At 49.6% G+C, this 18,659-nt stretch overlaps 1 protein-coding gene across 1 annotated transcript in view; it reads left to right on the forward strand.

The window, feature by feature from the left end:
- Positions 1–282: 282 nt before the first annotated feature.
- The window catches only part of atp1a3b (ATPase Na+/K+ transporting subunit alpha 3b), a 34,062-nt gene continuing 15,685 nt past the window's right edge, over positions 283–18,659 (forward strand). Inside the window, exons 1-7 of the mRNA XM_061236946.1 lie at positions 283–823; positions 15,312–15,425; positions 16,124–16,183; positions 16,506–16,709; positions 16,903–17,016; positions 17,428–17,562; positions 17,995–18,112. Of these exons, the coding sequence (XP_061092930.1) occupies positions 818–823; positions 15,312–15,425; positions 16,124–16,183; positions 16,506–16,709; positions 16,903–17,016; positions 17,428–17,562; positions 17,995–18,112 (751 nt within the window). The 5' untranslated portion in view covers positions 283–817. The remainder of the gene's footprint in view (positions 824–15,311; positions 15,426–16,123; positions 16,184–16,505; positions 16,710–16,902; positions 17,017–17,427; positions 17,563–17,994; positions 18,113–18,659) is intronic.

The raw sequence follows: 18,659 nt of genomic DNA on the forward strand, positions 1-18,659 counted from the left end.
CTGGGCCAGTTTTAATTTCTTTGCATGGTAGTTTGGGATAACGGTTGGGTGAGATCATTCTGAATCAGCTGTTGGGCCTTTAAGATAAAGACATCCTGCCAGCCCTTGAATTCTGCAGTACAGAAGGTGGCCACTGGATAGGCCAATCGCCACAATTTCCTTTAAAACTATTGGTCGACGAAATGGTCAGTGAAATAGCGCTCCGTCTCCTTATTGGTAAAGAGGTTAGCTTGTGGGCGGGTCGTAGAGGCAACCCTTTTATCAGATTCCCTAGATCGGGCCGGTGCATCCCTCACACCCACCGGCGCTTCTTCCACGGGCGGAGTGGTGCGGAAAGAAGAGGGAGAGTACTGCGGCAACCGGAGGTGTAGCGGAGGGAGACTAAATCCCAAAAACCTTACGCGGTGCGGCTCCTTAGTTTTGCCGGCTTCACTGCGAATCTCACAGACCAGGGAGAGATCTACGTCCTCTCGCTTGATGTACTGCCTGTGATTGTATTAATCAAACAGACATGTTTTTAAATGCAACAGCCTAAATGGTTTGAATGGGAAAGATAGTCTTTTTAATATTGTATCGCCTGTAATTCTCTCAGACGAAATATAAGACACTTTATTTTTATATCATAACTAGATAACCAACTGTCAACTTCGTTCACAAGTTGCTGCTGAGTTTATGTAGCTTTGAAAATCCATCAGAAGGCAGTATCAGTCTTGATAATTGCTGTAAATATTTAAATTCTGAAAATAATTTCAACCTCAAGCGACTGACACCTTTGAAGCGTTTCATCACCTGAAGAGAACCAACTGAATACGCCAACATGGGGGTAAGACCGCAGTTTCAGCTTTTTATATTTTAAAAGACGTTGGAAACCGCTTTGAAGTCGCAGCAGGGAATATAAAACGATCAGAGATGCAGTGGACCTCAAACTGCAGTGTCATGTATTTTTTGTCTATGGAAATCCCGAGTGTCAGAATGACATTGACTCTAATGCGGATTCTGGTTTACCTCGGTCCCATAGCTTATAGCCTACTACAGGCTGCGACAAAGTGATGTGACGAGTATAACAAGTTTTTAAGGAATAGTTTCACGGACAAAACGCATTGGAACACAATGTATTCTAATTACGTTAATTCATGTCGCTTGTTTACGAAGCGAAACAGAATAAGGTTACATTTTATTTACAAAATGAAGAATGCAATATGTGAATTACATTGTTACAAGCGGTAGCCTATTCGCAGATAGCGTGAACTTATTTATTATCACGGCTATTTGAGTAAGCGTTATATTACCGGTCTGCAATACAAGGCTGATTGAAAGGGCATCTTTGTTTAAATAAGCCATTTTAGAATCACTGGTAACAGAATTGTTCTTTTGCTTGTGTTTCAAAAATGTTTAATTAACAGTATGCCGGTTCTATGTACCATCCATCTGAACGGTGCTCTTTTTCAACGGACTCAAAATTTGTTCCCTGATTGAGTCATGTCCGCAGTCTGTGTGCAACATACTTTTTTTTTTTTTTACTAGCTACGCTGGAACTGGAAATTTACCGGGCCCGTGGCCTGAGTGGTTCTGTTCTGTCCTGTCGTAAATGCGTAGCCTAGCTTTGTGTGACAGCGTCATAATGCGGTTACCGGGAATAAGCGTCCTGCCAATGTATTTCTTCCCCTTCATTTGTGACATAACCAGACACAGTAATCGCATGTAGTGTATTTATACCAGTATAATACATCACCAAGCTGTATAGGCTACGTTTGAGAAGGATAAAACTGCATTTTAACTGGGCAGAGTATAAAGTCTGCGTCATAGAAAGGGACCAGTATTTGAACGCGATTTCGGTCCATTTCGCGTAAATAACTCAACGTACACAAATCAATGAACTTAGCATGACTTACCCACTGCTTCATAGTGAAGTCGCTTGTGCGCATCATTAACACCGGACAGAAGTTCAAACGCACACAGGACACTGCATGGAGCTGATACAACTGACGAAGTGAAATACACATTTTAATAGTCCAATAATTAAACGTATCCTTGCTTTATTGGTGCCATGACTGTGCAGATAGTAACGGCATTGATTTTCCCGATGAACGAGGGATTAAGCAATGTCAACTGGGGGGTCAGATATTGCCAATTCGGGTGACATTTCAATTCGTTGTGACCTTTCCAGTTTTTTTCGGAGAGAAACGTCCACATAGTGCATTGAAATGTAAAACGCTGAGAGATGAAATTATCGATATGGGGAAAGGAAAAGGCCATAGTTATAGCTAACGTCCTCCGTCGACCGACATATGCGTCAAAATGGATGCTTTGTAGAATAGCAACATTTCAATATTGTCCATGTTGTCCATCTACACTGATGTAGAAAGGTGACATAGCCTACCAGGCGCTTTCTTGTTTCCGTAGCTACTGTACTCGCCTTCGTTCATTCAGCGCATGTAGCCTGCACGTGTAGTACATTTATATTCGACGCTAGTTTTGCCATCACAACTTCACGTTTTTGTTCCTGTATTATAATTAAAACTCTCACGCAGATTGCACGGATGCTCATGGCTGATCAAATCGCATGCCGGTTGTCAGACGGCTGGCCGAGGGGGGAATCGCGCAGAACTTGGTTACTGCGTCAAGCGGGGGGCGGGGCGAAGAGAGTGGAAATTCCCCAGCAAGAGGTGTGATAGGCGGATACGGGGCCATGGTGAAACGGGATTGACAGGGAGAGCCACTGAGGTAGGGGGCTAGGGAGGCTATGGATGTTGATAAAGAATATTCGAAAGTTTCGCATTTGTGTAATGGAAGGACTTGCGTTTCTAAGCCGCCAAGGTCACTGATACTATGCCTGAAATAGGCACGGGGCCTGGAGTGTGCCATTGTGAAGGGACTGCATTAATTAATCAAAAGGCTGTCCTGAATATGGGGTTGAGAGAGAGAGGGGGAGGGAGGGAGAAAGAGAGAGAAAGAATGAGTGAGTACAAGCTGGGAGATTGGATGGCTGCAATGCACCGGTTCACCTTCAGAAGCATTAGCACTGAGGTGCGGATGCAGGTTTGAGGGGGGTGGATGGTGACTGATGCGCAGGTGTGTTAAGAAAGGTACTGGAAACAGGCAGAGAGGAGAGAGGGAGAGGGGTGGTGGTGGGGGGGGGATCTTGTTACAGGATAATTGCCTTTGCTCACAGGTCCGTGGCTCGTGTTTCCTTGTGGGCCGGGTTACCGGGCAGCAGCAGCAGCAGCAGCCCGTGGGGGGGGCGGGGGGCGGGGGGGGGCTCAGCGCTGCCTGCCGTCTGATTGGCTGTGCCGGAGCCTCGGCTCTGCAGCTGTCACAGCGGTTTGCGCAGTGCATCACATCGCTGCTGCGCCCGGGCCGGCCCCCGGAACCCCGGGCTGCTGTCCGTCACCCAGCCCGCCCCTCCGATTGGCCGAGCCCCGCTCGGAGCCGCTTCCCGCGTTCCGTTACACAAGGTCACCGGTTGCAGTTCTCTGTAATGATTTTTGGGACTCTGTGAGGTGCACAGTTGAATTATTTATTTTTGCAGGCAGACACTTTCTAGAAATTTCCTTAGGTCCCTGTTTGAGGCGTCGCATCAGTCGGCCATGTCGGTTGCAAAAGTGCTGACTCGTGTTCGCAATTTTCGACCGGCCACACCGAAGCCAGTCATCGCACTGCGTGATATCATTTATTCTCGTTTGCTAACTTGTGCTCGGACACACTTGCCGCCGTTCGCGGCTTCGGTCTCGCGCTTCCGGAAAGAACGAGACGTTCCCGCAGGTTTTTTAGCGGGCGTTTTTTTTGGAGCTCCAGGTATGGCTGCGCGGGACAGGAAAAGTCTGCAGTGTGGAAGGGCTCCTCAAGGTCAGGGAGGAGGACACTCGAACCCGGCTTCAGTCACCTGCACTGAGGGACTGAGGGGGAGAGAGCCTGCGCGATGCTGCAGATCAACTCCACCCTATGCTGAGAATATTAATCAACCAATCAAGTCACGCATTCAGTCTGTCTAATTGCTTTTATATAGCGCCCTTCGCGACACTGACCCACTCGGCCTTTAGTGAAGCGCAACCCGGGGAGGCATACAATGTAAGAAAGCCGGGAAGCCGTTTGAAACGAAATCCGTTATTACATAAGCAGTGGTGAAGGAGGAAACGGTGGAAGGCATACGGGAGACATGAAAGGGAGCAGTAGATTTTTTTGGAATGTCTTTTTTTTTTCTTTTTCTTAAAAATTCCGAGTCAGTGTTCTAGAACACCCATTGCGTTCCATTGTCAGCATTAGAATGCTCAGCAAAGGACATTGTAACGGCGTGTTCGTGATCTCATCCTTCAAAGGGACAACGGTGAATAGAGTCGTGTCCGTTCCGGGGGGGGGGGGGGGGGGGGAATAGAGGTCTGTGCGACGGTCCTGAGCTCTCCGTGCAGCAGCTGCCGGGCTGCAGGGGCCCTGCGGTAAAAGGGGACGGACGGACGGACTGCGGGAGACGGACGGACGGCCCTCCGCCGCCTCTAACAAGGTCACGTTAGGCGGCCCTCCCGCAGTGCCCTGCTGCCGCTCCCAGAAAGTGCTGCCTCATTGAAAACACCTCTGGCACAGAGCTGCCGCATGGTTGTGTAACAGCGCGCCGGGTGATTAAGCACACGGGCAGCAGGGTGGGAGTCTGACAGCCGCGGGGAGGGAGCACGTTCAGCCTGCCGCGCGCAGAGGCACCCGGGCGGCCAGTAGGGGGCAGTCTTCGATATGGACCGCGGTGAAGAGCCATGGAGATGTCCGGCTTGAGGATGTGGCGCCATCGAACCGCGCTCCTCGAGCTCGGCGGCTGTCGAGGCCTCCGATGGCACTTATTGCGAAGCGGACGCTCCCGAAGCTGTTCCTGGACATCTTCCCTCCTGCACTATTTGCAGCTCCATGAGAACTCAGCAAAATCTCCAGGAACGGGGCTGGAAACCACTGCTGTCAAGAGTAACGTGTTTTCTTGGGTCTTAGCCAGTGTCCAAAGTGGCCCTTACATTCCATCCGATCATTAGTTGGCTAAATAAAGCTTCTACAGTCAGCATCAACTGCTGCCCACTAAGTACCCCACTTAAAATTGCTGCCATGCACAACCCAGGTGGAAGTTACGAAAGGGCAGCCTGTAGTGTAGTGGTTAAGGTAAATGAATGGGACACTGCAAGGTCGCTGGTTAAAGCGTGTATAACCACAGTAAATGTGTGTGGTCACAATAAGATCCACACAGCTGTTGGGCCCTTGAACACGGCCCTGAACCCCTCATTGCTCCAGGAGGGATAGTCCAATCAACTGCAAGTCACTTTGGATAGAAGAGTCAGCTAAATAACACATTTAAAAAAATAAGCAAATAAAATGAGTTACTTCCCTGACTCAAAGTGCTTGGAGATATGAGAAAGCTGCCATATAAGTATTTTTCTAATTATCAATATATCTTATATACATATAAATTGTCAATATATTCATGAGTATTGTTGGCTAGCGAGTGTCCACTGTAGATCGAGAGGAAGAGTCGGGTCCCTCAGGGGACAGGAAGCTCTCACAGGGTCCCCGAGGGACACAGCCCCTGGGATGAACAGATCAGCGGAGGGACAGAGGGACAGATGGATGGGGGAAGGGAGGACGGGGGTGAATGACACCGGGAGATGGGATTTCATTTGGGTAATTGTGCTGTAGAGGAGAGGGAGAGCCAAACAAGGACACCGGGGACGTGTGACGTCTTCCATGACATCTCCAAAGCTCATAGACCCGGAGGGATCTGGAGCATTAGTGTGTGCCCTTACACTTCTGCTAAATGGCTGGCTGTCTGTGGGCAGCTGTCGATGGGAACTGGGCCCTGGAATGCAGAACAAGACAACAGCTCAATGGCAGTTACGCAATAATAGCCATTGTAGTATTTGGTTGTGTTATTACATTAATGAGCGTGGGTGGGTACTGACTACAGATTATTGTTATCAGATGATTCTACTGATGATTGGTATAGGTAGGCTCTTCTATGAATGTGTGCGTGGGGTGTGTGTGAGTGTGAGTGTGTACATGTATGTGCGTGTGTGTGTGTGTGTGTCTCTGCATGTATGTGTGTGTTTGCAGTGGGCCCTGATTGTTTGAGTGTCCTTTTGTTGAGCTAGCTGCAGGAGGGAACAGGTTGTTTGAGGCTGTGTTCACTGGGTTAATCTCATCGTGCAGTAATCAGATAATCAGACAATGCTAATCCCTCAGACCTAGCTCTAGAGATCCTGTATTCTTAGCCTTTTCCCACCATACATGCATGAGGTTCTACCCCTAATGCTGACCTGGGATCAGTTTTCATATAGTGGTTTGGGCTAGGGTCAAAGAAAATGATCCTGGATCAGTTGCTGAAGTTTTTCTGGACATAAGGTCTGTAAATTCGGGTAGCTACATATACACAATCTATGTACACACGTTCTACACACACCCTACCTACAGTACACATACTGTACATACACACACACACACACACACACTATGCAAACACACACACACACTCACTATACATTATATGCACAGGCTGTGATGTCACTTCCTGTGCCTTGAGGAAGGACATAGTTGAAACACAGATGACTAGCTACACTGCCACTGTCTGTATCGAATCTTTACTTGTTCAGCAATAATCATATTTTAAAATCTGCTACCATACTGTGATAATATAAAATATTAAAAATGAGGGGGCCTGAATGAAGGCTTTTGACTCATTCAGCTCTCAAACTTGCCCAACAGACCGCTACAGCGTCCACTTCCCCAACCGCTGCTCCGCACTTCCTCTAGAGAGGGGAAGTGGCGAGGGGCGGAGGATAAAAACATCGGATTCACCACTTCCCTCTTTGCTCGGAGATGCTCTGTCCTTCCTCTTTTTGGGGAGTGACTCTCTGCTCCCTCGCTGGGGGGAGCTGGGGGGGCCGCGGCTGTCTCTGCGTCTGAGTGAGCATGCCTGTGGGCACTGCAGAGCTCGCCCCTCCTCCTCCTCCCCCTCCCTCCTCCTCCTGTGGCCACTCTTTGTGGAACGACTTGTTCTTGTCGTGTTCTCTCTCTCTCTCTCCTTCTCTTGCTCCCTCACTCACGCTCTCTCTCTCTCTCTCTCTCCCTGGTGACTTTGCTCCTGTGCCCTATTTTACGCTACCTCAGCTCTTCTCCTGCCGCATTGTGCGTGCGTAATCTGCCGGGTCCTTCTTCCTCTGCGCAGGCAGATGCCGCAAGGCTACACAAGCTGGCTACCTCACTGCCTGACTGCAAAGGCTATCCAGCCATTTTCTGTTTTTCTTTCATGTTTTCATATCTCGTGTCAAACCCACTGCCTATGAAGGCTGTCTATCTGACTGCCTGTAAGGGGTGTCTATTTCACTGCCTGCCTGTAGAACCTGTCTATGTCTACCGCATTGATGTAAGTACCTTCTGTCTCACTCTGCCAAGAAGATCTGCCTGTAATGGCTGTCTATCTCACTGCCAGCCTGTAATGGCCGTCTATCTCACTGCCTGCCTGTAATGGCCGTCTATCTCACTGCCTGCCTGTAATGGCCGTCTATCTCACTGCCTGCCTGTAATGGCTGTCTATCTCTCTGCCTGTCTGTAATGGCTGTCTATCTCTCTGCCTGTCTGTAATGGCTGTCTATCTCACTGCCTGCCTGTAATGGCTGTTTATGTCACTGGTTATAAGTGTAGCTGTGTCTGTGCATCGCCCTGGTTCCTCTCCCTTCCACTCTCAGATTGGATCTGTGCTTTAAGGCGTCTGGCCCAGTTGTGGACCGGCCGGCTGTATTCAGGCTGGAGATAATGTGTGAGCTGCAGCAATTATATGCAAGGAGGAATCACGATTCTATGCGGCCTCTGCCAACCGAGGGGAATGAGTTTCCCGTCGCACTGATGTCCGTCACTTAAATGTGACCCCCTCTTTGCAGCATTGAGTTTCCTACCCTGCTGAAAGGCTAGGTTTCGAAACAGGCAATAGCCAGTTGACCACCTCGGAACATGGTGTGGGCAGCTCAAGCTATGTCTTGAAACTGCTGGTGGCTGGTCATTTCCAGCTGGTCGTTGCTGGATTTTACAGCAGGGTACACATCAGGGAGACTGCCAGCTCAGAGATTCCTTATGTATTATTGCGTAGGCAGTGTCAGGCAGCTTCAATTAGGGCCTATCTGTACTTGCAGGTTCCTTGATGCAGAAGCTCTCAGCTCTGCTGGGGCTGTGCTGGTGATGGGTGTAGGGGGTTTTGGTGAGCCTGACTCTGGTGATGGGTGTAGGGGGTTTTGGTGAGCCTGACTCTGGTGATGGGTGTAGGGGGTGTTGGTGTGCTTATCTCTGATGTTGGTGTGTAGGGGTGTTGTTATCTCTGATGTTGGTGTGTAGGGGTGTTGGTGTGCTTATCTCTGATGTTGGTGTGTAGGGATGTTGGTGTGCTTATCTCTGATGTTGGTGTGTAGGGGTGTTGTTATCTCTGATGTTGGTGTGTAGGGGTGTTGGTGTGCTTATCTCTGACGTTGGTGTGTAGGGGTGTTGGTGTGCTTATCTCTGACGTTGGTGTGTAGGGGCGTTGGTGTGAGGTGCTGTTGACGACAGCAGTGAAGCGGGTATCAGGATGGTGAATAATGCAGAGCAGAGAGGAGCTGCTGTCAGTCTGTCTGTCAGTCGGTCAGTTTCCCTCCCCAGCGTCTGTAATTCCAGCCGCCTGCTGTCTCTATTCCCATCCCCCACCCCACAGGGACCGCAGTGTCATTACACTTTACAGAAAACCTCTCACTCTGAGGACAGCAATTACTGCCGGTACGCACACACGCCTACATATACACACAGCTGCATACACACATACACCCATACAAATTCACACAAATAGGAACTATAGCTTATTTACATATGCACACTCACACACACCTGTATACGCACATACACATTCACATGGACAGGAACTCTATCTTATTTACAAGGGCACGCATCACACACACAAGTCAAATGTATAAATAAGGGGATTATAGCTTTGATTATGATGATGATGAGAATAATGATGATGGTGATGTGTGTTACTCAGTTAATTTGTTTTTTTTTTGTTTGTTCCTTCTGTGATAATCCTCAGGGTGCGTCAATATGACAGATACAATGGATTGATGGTGAGAAACTGCAGTTTCCCCAAAGAGAGCTAATAATATTACTGACTGTTCCTCTCTCGGGCGCAATGGGAAGTGCAGCAGTCCGCCGGTGTTAGGAGCGTGTGCTGCAGTGTTGGGTTCATAGTGTCTGCCTGAGCGTTGGGTACAGCTCCATGCCCTCACCGTCCTGCGATCTGACATACAAACGGACACTACCGCCTGAGAGTTGACCTTTCCTCGCCCAGGTCCCGGTTAATGAGCGCGTACGCGACGTGCGACCCGCCCTTTATGAAAATGAAGCCTAACATATGTTCGCCTCCAATCACAGTGTTGTTTACACTGCGTGCCCTGCTGCGAGAGGGCCGCCCATGTTAGCCGGGGCGGTGTTAAAGCTGATAGCTGTGACCGGCAGTGCCCCGCACGTGTACCGGCGGATTCCCGCCGCAAAGTTTTGGAACGACTAGCCGAGGGGGTGAGCTGAGCTGCCCTGGCAGACCCTCCTGTTCCCCCAGCCCCCCCCCCCTCCACGTTGCCGTGGCGCGGTGTGCCCGTCCTACGTCAGCCCGGGGCGAGCGACGCCCTGCTGGTTACCACGTCGGGTGAAAAACGGGCTCACCTCCGCCGCCTTCCTCGGCGAAACGCGACACCGCGGGCTCTGGGTCATGTGACCGCGGGCTCGGTAGATTCGGTGGTGTGGCGTGTGCTGTCACGTGACCTCTCCCCGTCATTAAGAGGGAATACAGAGTCCCCTGCGCTCAAATGACCACGGCTCCTAATGGGCTGGGTGTACGCTAATGTACATAGCCTTAGTACTTACCGTACTCACAATACACACTCACCACACACAGTTAGGGCTCTTGAGCACAAAGACCTCTGTTCTGTGTATAGCCTATACCTTAGTACTTACCATACTCACAATACACACTCACCACACACAGTTAGGGCTCTTGAGCACAAAGACCTCTGTTCTGTGTATAGCCTATACCTTAGTACTTACCATACTCAGAATACACACTCACCACACACACACAGTTAGGCCTCCTTAGCACAAAGACCTCTGTTCTGTGTATAGCCTATACCTTAGTACTTACCATACTCACAATACACACTCACCACACACAGTTAGGCCTCCTTAGCACAAAGACCTCTGTTCTGCACATAGCTTATACCTTAGCACTTACCATACTCATGTTACACACACACTCCACACACAATGACCTCTGTTCTGCACATAGCCTTGGCACCTGCAATACTCATGTTACACACACACCACATGTTAGCGCCTGCCATGCTCATATTACACCACACACTGTTTTTGCATGACAACGAGGCACTGTCTTGGGTTACATTTATCCTACAAGAAACAAATACAGGCAATGCTGTTACTGCATTTAAAATCGTATTGTATTCATGCACATCGACCACATGGCTTTGGCAATATTGTTTGATTACTTTCATGCCAATAAAGCTTTGTGAATGGAATTGAAAAGAAATTGAATTAATTGTGATTTGTCACTTGAGTTTATGGTTCACACAGCTGTTCTGGCTGAAAGTTATTCCAGCAGTAGTCCATATTTGCTACAATAAATATATAATGATCCCTTCCCTTCTCAGAAGCCGACGGGGTTTGTACAGAATGTTACTGCTAATGAATAAAACATTGTAGAAATGCTGTAAAACAGCATTGGGTAAATGTTTGTGGAGGATACAGGGCAGGGCTGTGTGCTGTGGGTTATTGGTTCTCGTTGGGCTCTCCTCCAGTGTACGGTGTTAGCACAGAGCAGTGACAGAGTGACCCAGGTACAGCCAGGTACAGTCTGGACCAGGCAGCTCTGTGTGACTCAGGTACAGCCTGGTACAGCCTGGACCAGGCAGCTCAGTGTGGTGAAAGAGCATGGTTCAGGCCGAGCCCTCGCATTCGGTGGGGGGGGGGGCGAAGGACAGACAGACAGGGGCGACAGGGGGCTGCACACAGAAATAAAGGTCCAAAAAGGGGTAACATTTTTACTCCTAGCCAGAAATATAACAAATTTGTCCCCTTTTTTTTGTTGGAAAAACATACTTATCTATACCCAAATAGAACATTGCTGTACCTTCAGTGTACATTTGGGAAATGTGATCCTTGAAGAACAGACATGTACCTCCACTGTTATTTTTTCTGAGTGTGTGGGGCAGTCACTTCAGGGGTGCAGGCATACATACATCCACAGTGCTTCAGTTGGATTATGTGTCCGGGAGAGTACGGGCCCCCCTGGGGGTCACAGAGTGGTTTGGGGGGCCCCTGGATTCCCCGGCTGTTTAAGCGATGAGTGACTGAGGGAGCTCGTTAAGGCCCGGGCCTGCTCCAAGAGCCCAGCTGTCCAGCAGGAGGGACCGTGTAGCCATGGGCGCTGTTGCCGTGGCAGCCTCGGGTCAAGGGGGCGGAGCCCGGAGGCCAGGGGGGGGAATGTGAGACAGCCGCTCGAGCCCTAAATGAAATTGGCTTTAATCACGTCGCCCCTGTCGGCCTTAGCCGATATCTATTATCAGCACTGGATCAGTGTGACAGACTGTTTCTCCCTCTAAACCATGTCAATCACTCCACCCCCCACTTCTCCTCTCCCCCCATCTGTCATCCCTCTCTCTCTAACCCCTGCACTCTTTCATCATGCGCCTTGGCTTTTCTATACCTCCATCACCTGGCGCCTCTATCACTCTCTCCATCCGGTCCCGTTCTTTATCTTTCCCTGGGGCAGGTGTGAAAGGGAGGGCTGTGGTGGATGTGTCAGTGGGGGTAAGACGTGGATCAGCATGGGGGGAGGATATGTGCATTTGGGGAAGGGGGGGTGAGGAAATGGGCACGTCATGGCAGGGGGGTAAACAGGGCTGTGTTCAGGAGGGCTGGATGGGCGATGCTTTTTGGGAAGGGGGGGTGGGGGATTTGGCTAGTTGGGGCAGGAGGGGGGTAATCATGGCTGTGTTGAGGTGGGGTGGGAGCTGACAGAGCGCAGGTGTGCTGTCAGCCCTTATCAAGCCTCCTGATGAGCTCAGCTTTGCTTCAAAACACATTTACCCCCCTACACACACACACACACACGCACACATACACACACACATACACACACACACGCACACATACACAGACACATACACACACACGCACACATACACACACACACACACACACGCAAACACAAACACACACATACATACACACACACACACACACACAAACATACATACACACCCACACATACACACTCACATACACACCCAACAAACACACACACATACAAACACACACTCACATCCACATATGCGCACATACTCGCATTTAGGCACACATACATACACACACATACACACACACGCACACACATGAACACACACATACACACATACACACGCACACACGCACACACACACACACACACACACACACGCTGCGTCAGCACGCTATACTTCATACACATTGCAGCTGCCACCAAAAGCTCCTTAAGGGATAAAGAGCTGCCTATATGTACAACAGATAGCTAGAATCTGTGTTCATTAACACATAGCTGAGTGGAGCTCCACTGAAAAGTGTGTAATGTGTGTGTAAACAGGGCGTCTGACTCATGATCATGGTCCCAAATACATCAACTGCTCCTACATCTGAGACACTTTCACTTTAAGATGAGAGTAATATATTCTAACCCAAACCCAGTTATAACGCACTCATATCTTTAAATGTACTGTATCAGTCATTTGGACAATTCAATGAGGCGTGCACGTTGTCAAAGTAGTATTACAGTATAATAATCTGCAAACATTAGTAGGATTTGTCCGCAATATTGCTTGCACATTGCATCTAGCAAATATGCGTCGTTACAGATTTCTGGAGAGAAGGTGCTTTTTATACACATTATTAAACACAAATCTCCATCCGACATAGGAAAATATTACTGTTACATTGGAAAAGTGGTATCACAGTTTTATGAAAGTGGATTTAAAAGAGAGAGAGAATGTTTTAGCACTTATGGCCGTGTACAGTCTAGCAGGCACAAGTGGGCACCCCAGCATTACCATCACAAGCCCCCCCAATGGATCAACTGCCCGCCACAGCTCACCAGCTGCACCCAGCTCCATCACCGTGGTTACGGCTGTAGTTTTCCATCACTCCTACCTGTCACTCACCTCTCGGGAGGAGGAGGAGGAGGGGGGGGGGGGGGGGGGGGGGCATGGCTGATTGGGCCTGCCTGGTCCTGCTGTAGTCAGCACTCTGGGATGAGCTCCAGTCCGCTAGAAACCCTCCCACAGGCATAGCGCTGTGGCCTTACTTTCAATGTCATTATACACAAACACACACATAGACACATATACACACACATAGACATGTGCACACACACAAACACACACACTAACATACACAAACATACACACATAGACATGTGCACACACACTAACATACACACAAATACACACACATACACACAAACATAGACATGTGCACACACACACATACAGATAGACATGTGCACACACACTAACATACACACACATACACACACACACACAAACCCACACACTAACATACACAAACACACACATAGACGCATATACACACACATAGACAAGGGCACACACACAAACGCACACACTAACATACACAAACATACACACATAGACATGTGCACACATACAGACACACACAAACACACACACTAACACACACACATGCACACATGCGCACACACCGATACATACACCACATACACATGGATACACACATACACATACGCACAAGCAAATATACACACACACACACACACATGCAAACAAACCTGTACAGTGCATACATATACACACAGCTACACACGCACATGCATGCACTTCGAATATCTCAAACGGTCTTCCACTGGCACAGGTAATGATTTCACAGACACAAACAACAGCTAATAAGGAGAGACAAGTCCATGCCGGTCTGGGAGCTCTTGTTTGTCACTGTGAGTGTGCATGTGTGTGTGTGTGTGTGTGTGTGTCTGCTGTACCAGGCTGTGTGCATACACTGTATTAGGGTGTGTGTGTGTTTTAGTGTTAACATGTGAGCGCTGGTACATGTGTGTGACTGGCATGTTTCTTGAGCAGCGGCCCGGTTTGATCACACGCTCCTCTCTCTCCCCAAATGTCCACCCCTCCCCAGCCCTCAGTGTGACCCCACTGAAGGCTCTTACCCGCTCCTCTCTGGACCACTTCACTGCATCTCCCCGCCTCCTCCTGAGTGCACTGTACTTAGGCCGTGCAAAGCATCATGGGAGCATTCTGTCCCTGCCGCTCAAACTCATAAGACTGATCGGAAGGCTCCTCTCCTACAGTCCCATAAACCCAGTACAATATCCTGGAACTGATGCGCTATCAAAAAACTGTCTTCCTGAAAAAAGACCCCAACTAGACTGGTCTGTACAGTTTCCTGTTACAGAAAACCTCTGTTGCGTTGAAGTAACTTGATTCCAGATTCTGCGTAAAACCCTCAAAGCTTCCAGTCTGGCTCGACGCATCTGCTGCTGTCAGAGTGAAAGCTGGGGATGGGGCTGTGACCCAAACACCTACTGGTGTCGGTGGGGGGTCCCCTTTAAATGGCCTGTTATTTAGATGTATTCTTTGCTTTAATATCTATCTGTAAGAAACAGTCTTCCTTGTCTTGTGTTGGTTACCAAACAGTAATGTGCACTAAAGAAAGGACAGTCAGGGGTATGGAGAGTGCGGTGATGTTGTATTCAGCTTCATGCCCTAGTCCCAGCAGTCTCTCAGGGAGAATTAGTAGTCGTGACTTTGCCTCCCTTTGAACGCACCGGCTCATGTCACCTTGACTTCACACACGTACAGACACAGCCTCCCTGCCGAAAGCAGCTGTACCAAAAAACTATCCTCAATTGCTCAAGTCTAACAAGGACAATCTATAGCTGTTCCATGAGCCCCTGACAATGCCTGGGGGTGCGTGTGTGTGTGTGTGTGATTGTGTGTGAGAGAGAGAGAGAGAGAGGGAAAGAAAGAGAGGGGGGGGGATACATGACATGATTATTTCCTTTAGTACAGTGTCCTAATTAAAGGTATTCTAGTAAAATGTCAAATGACTCACATGACTGGTGATGTCATGAGTGATGTCATATGACTCACATGACTGGCGATGTCATGACTCAATGAGTGATGTCAGGTCAGGGATAGGGCCCACCGTGACGCTGTCCGTCCGTCTGTCTTTCCCCCTCGCAGTACGGACGGTCAGACAGCTACCGCGTGGCCACCACGCAAGACAAGGATGACTCTCCCAAGAAGAAGACCAAGGGAGGCAAAGATCTTGATGATCTCAAGAAGGAAGTACCACTGGTAAGACCGACTGACCCCTTAATACAAACAACGCCCACAAACAACAGCCTAATGAGACACACACACATCACTACTGCCATCTTACCCAACCTACCGAGCAACCCCAACACAAGAGCAGAGATCAGGGACCAGAGTGTGGAAATTCCCAGGGTGGGAAAGGTACAGCATAGTCCTGAGAGTGACAGAAATCTTTTTCTAAGTGTCATATTTACAATAAGTATCCCCCAGTTATTATTCGTTCAGGCCACCAAAATCCTGGTGAAGGCTCGGAATATAAGATTTAAAAAATGAAGAAGCTAGGCTGAATGTAGATCCAGTTTATCTTATATCGGTGAGAGTGCCCCATTCAGTAATAGTGCGTTTCTTTATTATAGATTGAAGAGTTGATTAATCATCGTCATGGTCGTTTGTAGTTGGTCTCTAACTTGAGCAATGATTACAGAGAGGAGAATCCGAGACGCCGCGAAGTGTCCAGTCGTGCATCACACGATACGGCAGTGCAGCGTTCAGTTACACCCCCATTGCAGCGCTCAGCCACAACAGTTTAAGGGGGTGTGAGTGTCGGTGGCAACGAGAGCCGACGGCAGTGAAGATTTTCACAGCGACGAAAGGCCAGCGTCACTGGCACTGGATCGCAAGCGGCCATTTTGGCTCCGTCCGCCCCCCGGTCTCATTTTCCTCCCTCTCTCCCCTCTCAGACGGAACACAAGATGTCTGTGGAAGAAGTCTGCCGGAAATTCAACACTGATATCGTCCAGGTGAGACTGCAGCTCCGCCCGTCAGACACCAGGGGGCACTGTTCAGCGCCAACGTTAGCGTCTCTCCGCACTCTCCTCTGTGTGGCTCCCGCAGCACAGCGATGAATTATGCAACGGGTGGTAATAATTAATGTTTCAAATTGTAGTCAATAAAACTGACCTGCTAAATTTTTTAAAAGATACATAAAAAACCAAATGCACTTTGCCAATGTACTGTCACAGTGTACAGGGTCATCCGGTTTCCTTCAGCTGATGTTCTAATGCTGTTTCTGCTTTCTTTGTCCGTCTGTCCGTCCGTCTGCGCGTCTGTCTGTGTTCTCAGGGTCTGACCAACGCCAAGGCGGCGGAGTTTCTGCTCCGGGACGGGCCCAACGCCCTCACCCCGCCCCCCACCACGCCCGAGTGGGTGAAGTTCTGCCGCCAGCTGTTTGGCGGTTTCTCCATCCTGCTGTGGCTGGGAGCCATCTTGTGCTTCCTGGCCTACGCCATCCAGGCCGCCACGGAGGACGACCCCGCCGGGGACAACGTGAGTCAGGAACAAACCCGCTACAACCCACGGTTTCCTTTACTATCTCAACATCAGAGCCTCTGAGATCTGAAGCAAATTGCTTATGTGAAGCGCTTGTGGGATCTGAAGCGCTTGTGGGATCTGAAGCGTTTGCGGGATCTGAAACTCCGAACTCGGGTAAAACGTCTGTTCTGCCTGCCCTCCTCCGCAGCTGTACCTGGGCATCGTGCTGTCGGCTGTGGTCATCATCACCGGCTGCTTCTCCTACTTCCAGGAGGCCAAGAGCTCCAAGATCATGGAGTCTTTTAAGAACATGGTGCCCCAGGTACGCCCCCCCCCTCCTTTCCTGTCTCCTCCAGTCCTCCCATCCCCCCGTATACACTCCTCCTCCTGTGTCCTCCTTCTCTCTGGAGGAACAGCACATCTGTCCTCCTGATCAGTGTTGCGTGTTACTCTTTTGTGTGTGTGTGTGTGTGTGTGTGTGTATGTGTGTGTGCAGCAGTAATTCCAGTCTCTGTCTCACCCTCTACCTCACTCCCTCTGTCTCTACCTCTCTCCCTCCCTCTCTCCCTCTCTCTCTCAACCTCCATCTCTCTCCCTCTCTCTCCACCTCTACCTCTCTCTCTACTTCTATCTCTCTCCCTCCCTCTCTCCCTCCCTCTCTACCTCTATCTCTCTCCCTCTCTCTCTCCCTCTTTCTCTCTCTCTCCCTCTCTCCCCCTCTCTCTCTCTGCAGCAAGCCCTGGTGATCCGTGAGGGGGAGAAGATGCAGATCAACGCAGAGGAGGTGGTGGCAGGAGACCTGGTGGAGGTGAAGGGTGGAGACAGAATCCCCGCCGACCTCCGCATCACCTCCGCTCACGGCTGCAAGGTGCGGGGCCGACCCAACACCCTCACCCCTGTCAGCGTTTACGCCAGCGCTTCCCAAACATTTCCTCATGTATTCGACCCCAACACCCCACTCACACACCTGCCTCCTGCCGAACAACACAGTTCAGCTGTGACTATATTGCTTCATTGTAGGTGGGTTGTTGTGATGTTTGACGTAGTAGCCGGCATTCACATGCAATGTAAAGAGCAAAAAAACATTGACATTTTTTTCGTACCTTTTTTCCCCCAAAGTTTTCAGGCAACCCCATCCTCAAATCAGAACCCCTGGTTTACGCACATTAAATGCCCATACACACCCATTCTATACACTGACTAACTTTATGTCTTAAATTACATACTGCATACATTTCTGTTCTAATCTGTTCTGTCCTCTTCTGCTACGGTGAACTCTGACCTTCTGTGTATCCAACAGGTGGACAACTCCTCTCTGACTGGCGAATCGGAACCCCAGACCCGGTCACCTGACTGCACCCACGACAACCCCCTGGAGACCCGCAACATAGTTTTCTTCTCCACCAACTGCGTAGAAGGTACTGTCGCCACGACAACCGTGCGACGTGTCCGTCTCGCCCGCGCGCCCCACGATGCCTTTCTGTGCGAGCCGGAGGGTTCGCCGCTGCCGTGGCAACGCCCATCAGCCTATGGCAGCTTTGATTTCATGTGTCACTTCCACACTCACTCCCTCCCCTCCCGCTCCCTCTCTCTCTCTGTCCCTCTCCCTCCTCACAGCGTTAGCATTAGCACCTGCTAAGCCTGCAGTTCTGATCAGGCACTGTGTAAGCCTGCCGGTTTGATCAGGCACTGCATAAGTCTGCCGTTTTGATCAGGCACTGCATAAGCCTGCCGTTTTGATCAGGCACTGCATAAGCCTGCCGTTTTGATCAGGCACTGTATAAGCCTGCAGTTTTGATCAGGCACTGCATAAGCCTGCAGTTTTGATCAGGCACTGTATAAGCCTGCCGTTTTGATCAGGCACTGTATAAGCCTGCCGTTTTGATCAGGCACTGTATAAGCCTGCAGTTTTGATCAGGCACTGTATAAGCCTGCTCAATCTTCACCCTCCGATGCAGCTGTGGA

This window comes from Conger conger, chromosome 1 (genome assembly GCF_963514075.1).
Source record: "Conger conger chromosome 1, fConCon1.1, whole genome shotgun sequence".
Classification (NCBI taxonomy): Eukaryota; Metazoa; Chordata; class Actinopteri; order Anguilliformes; family Congridae; genus Conger; species Conger conger.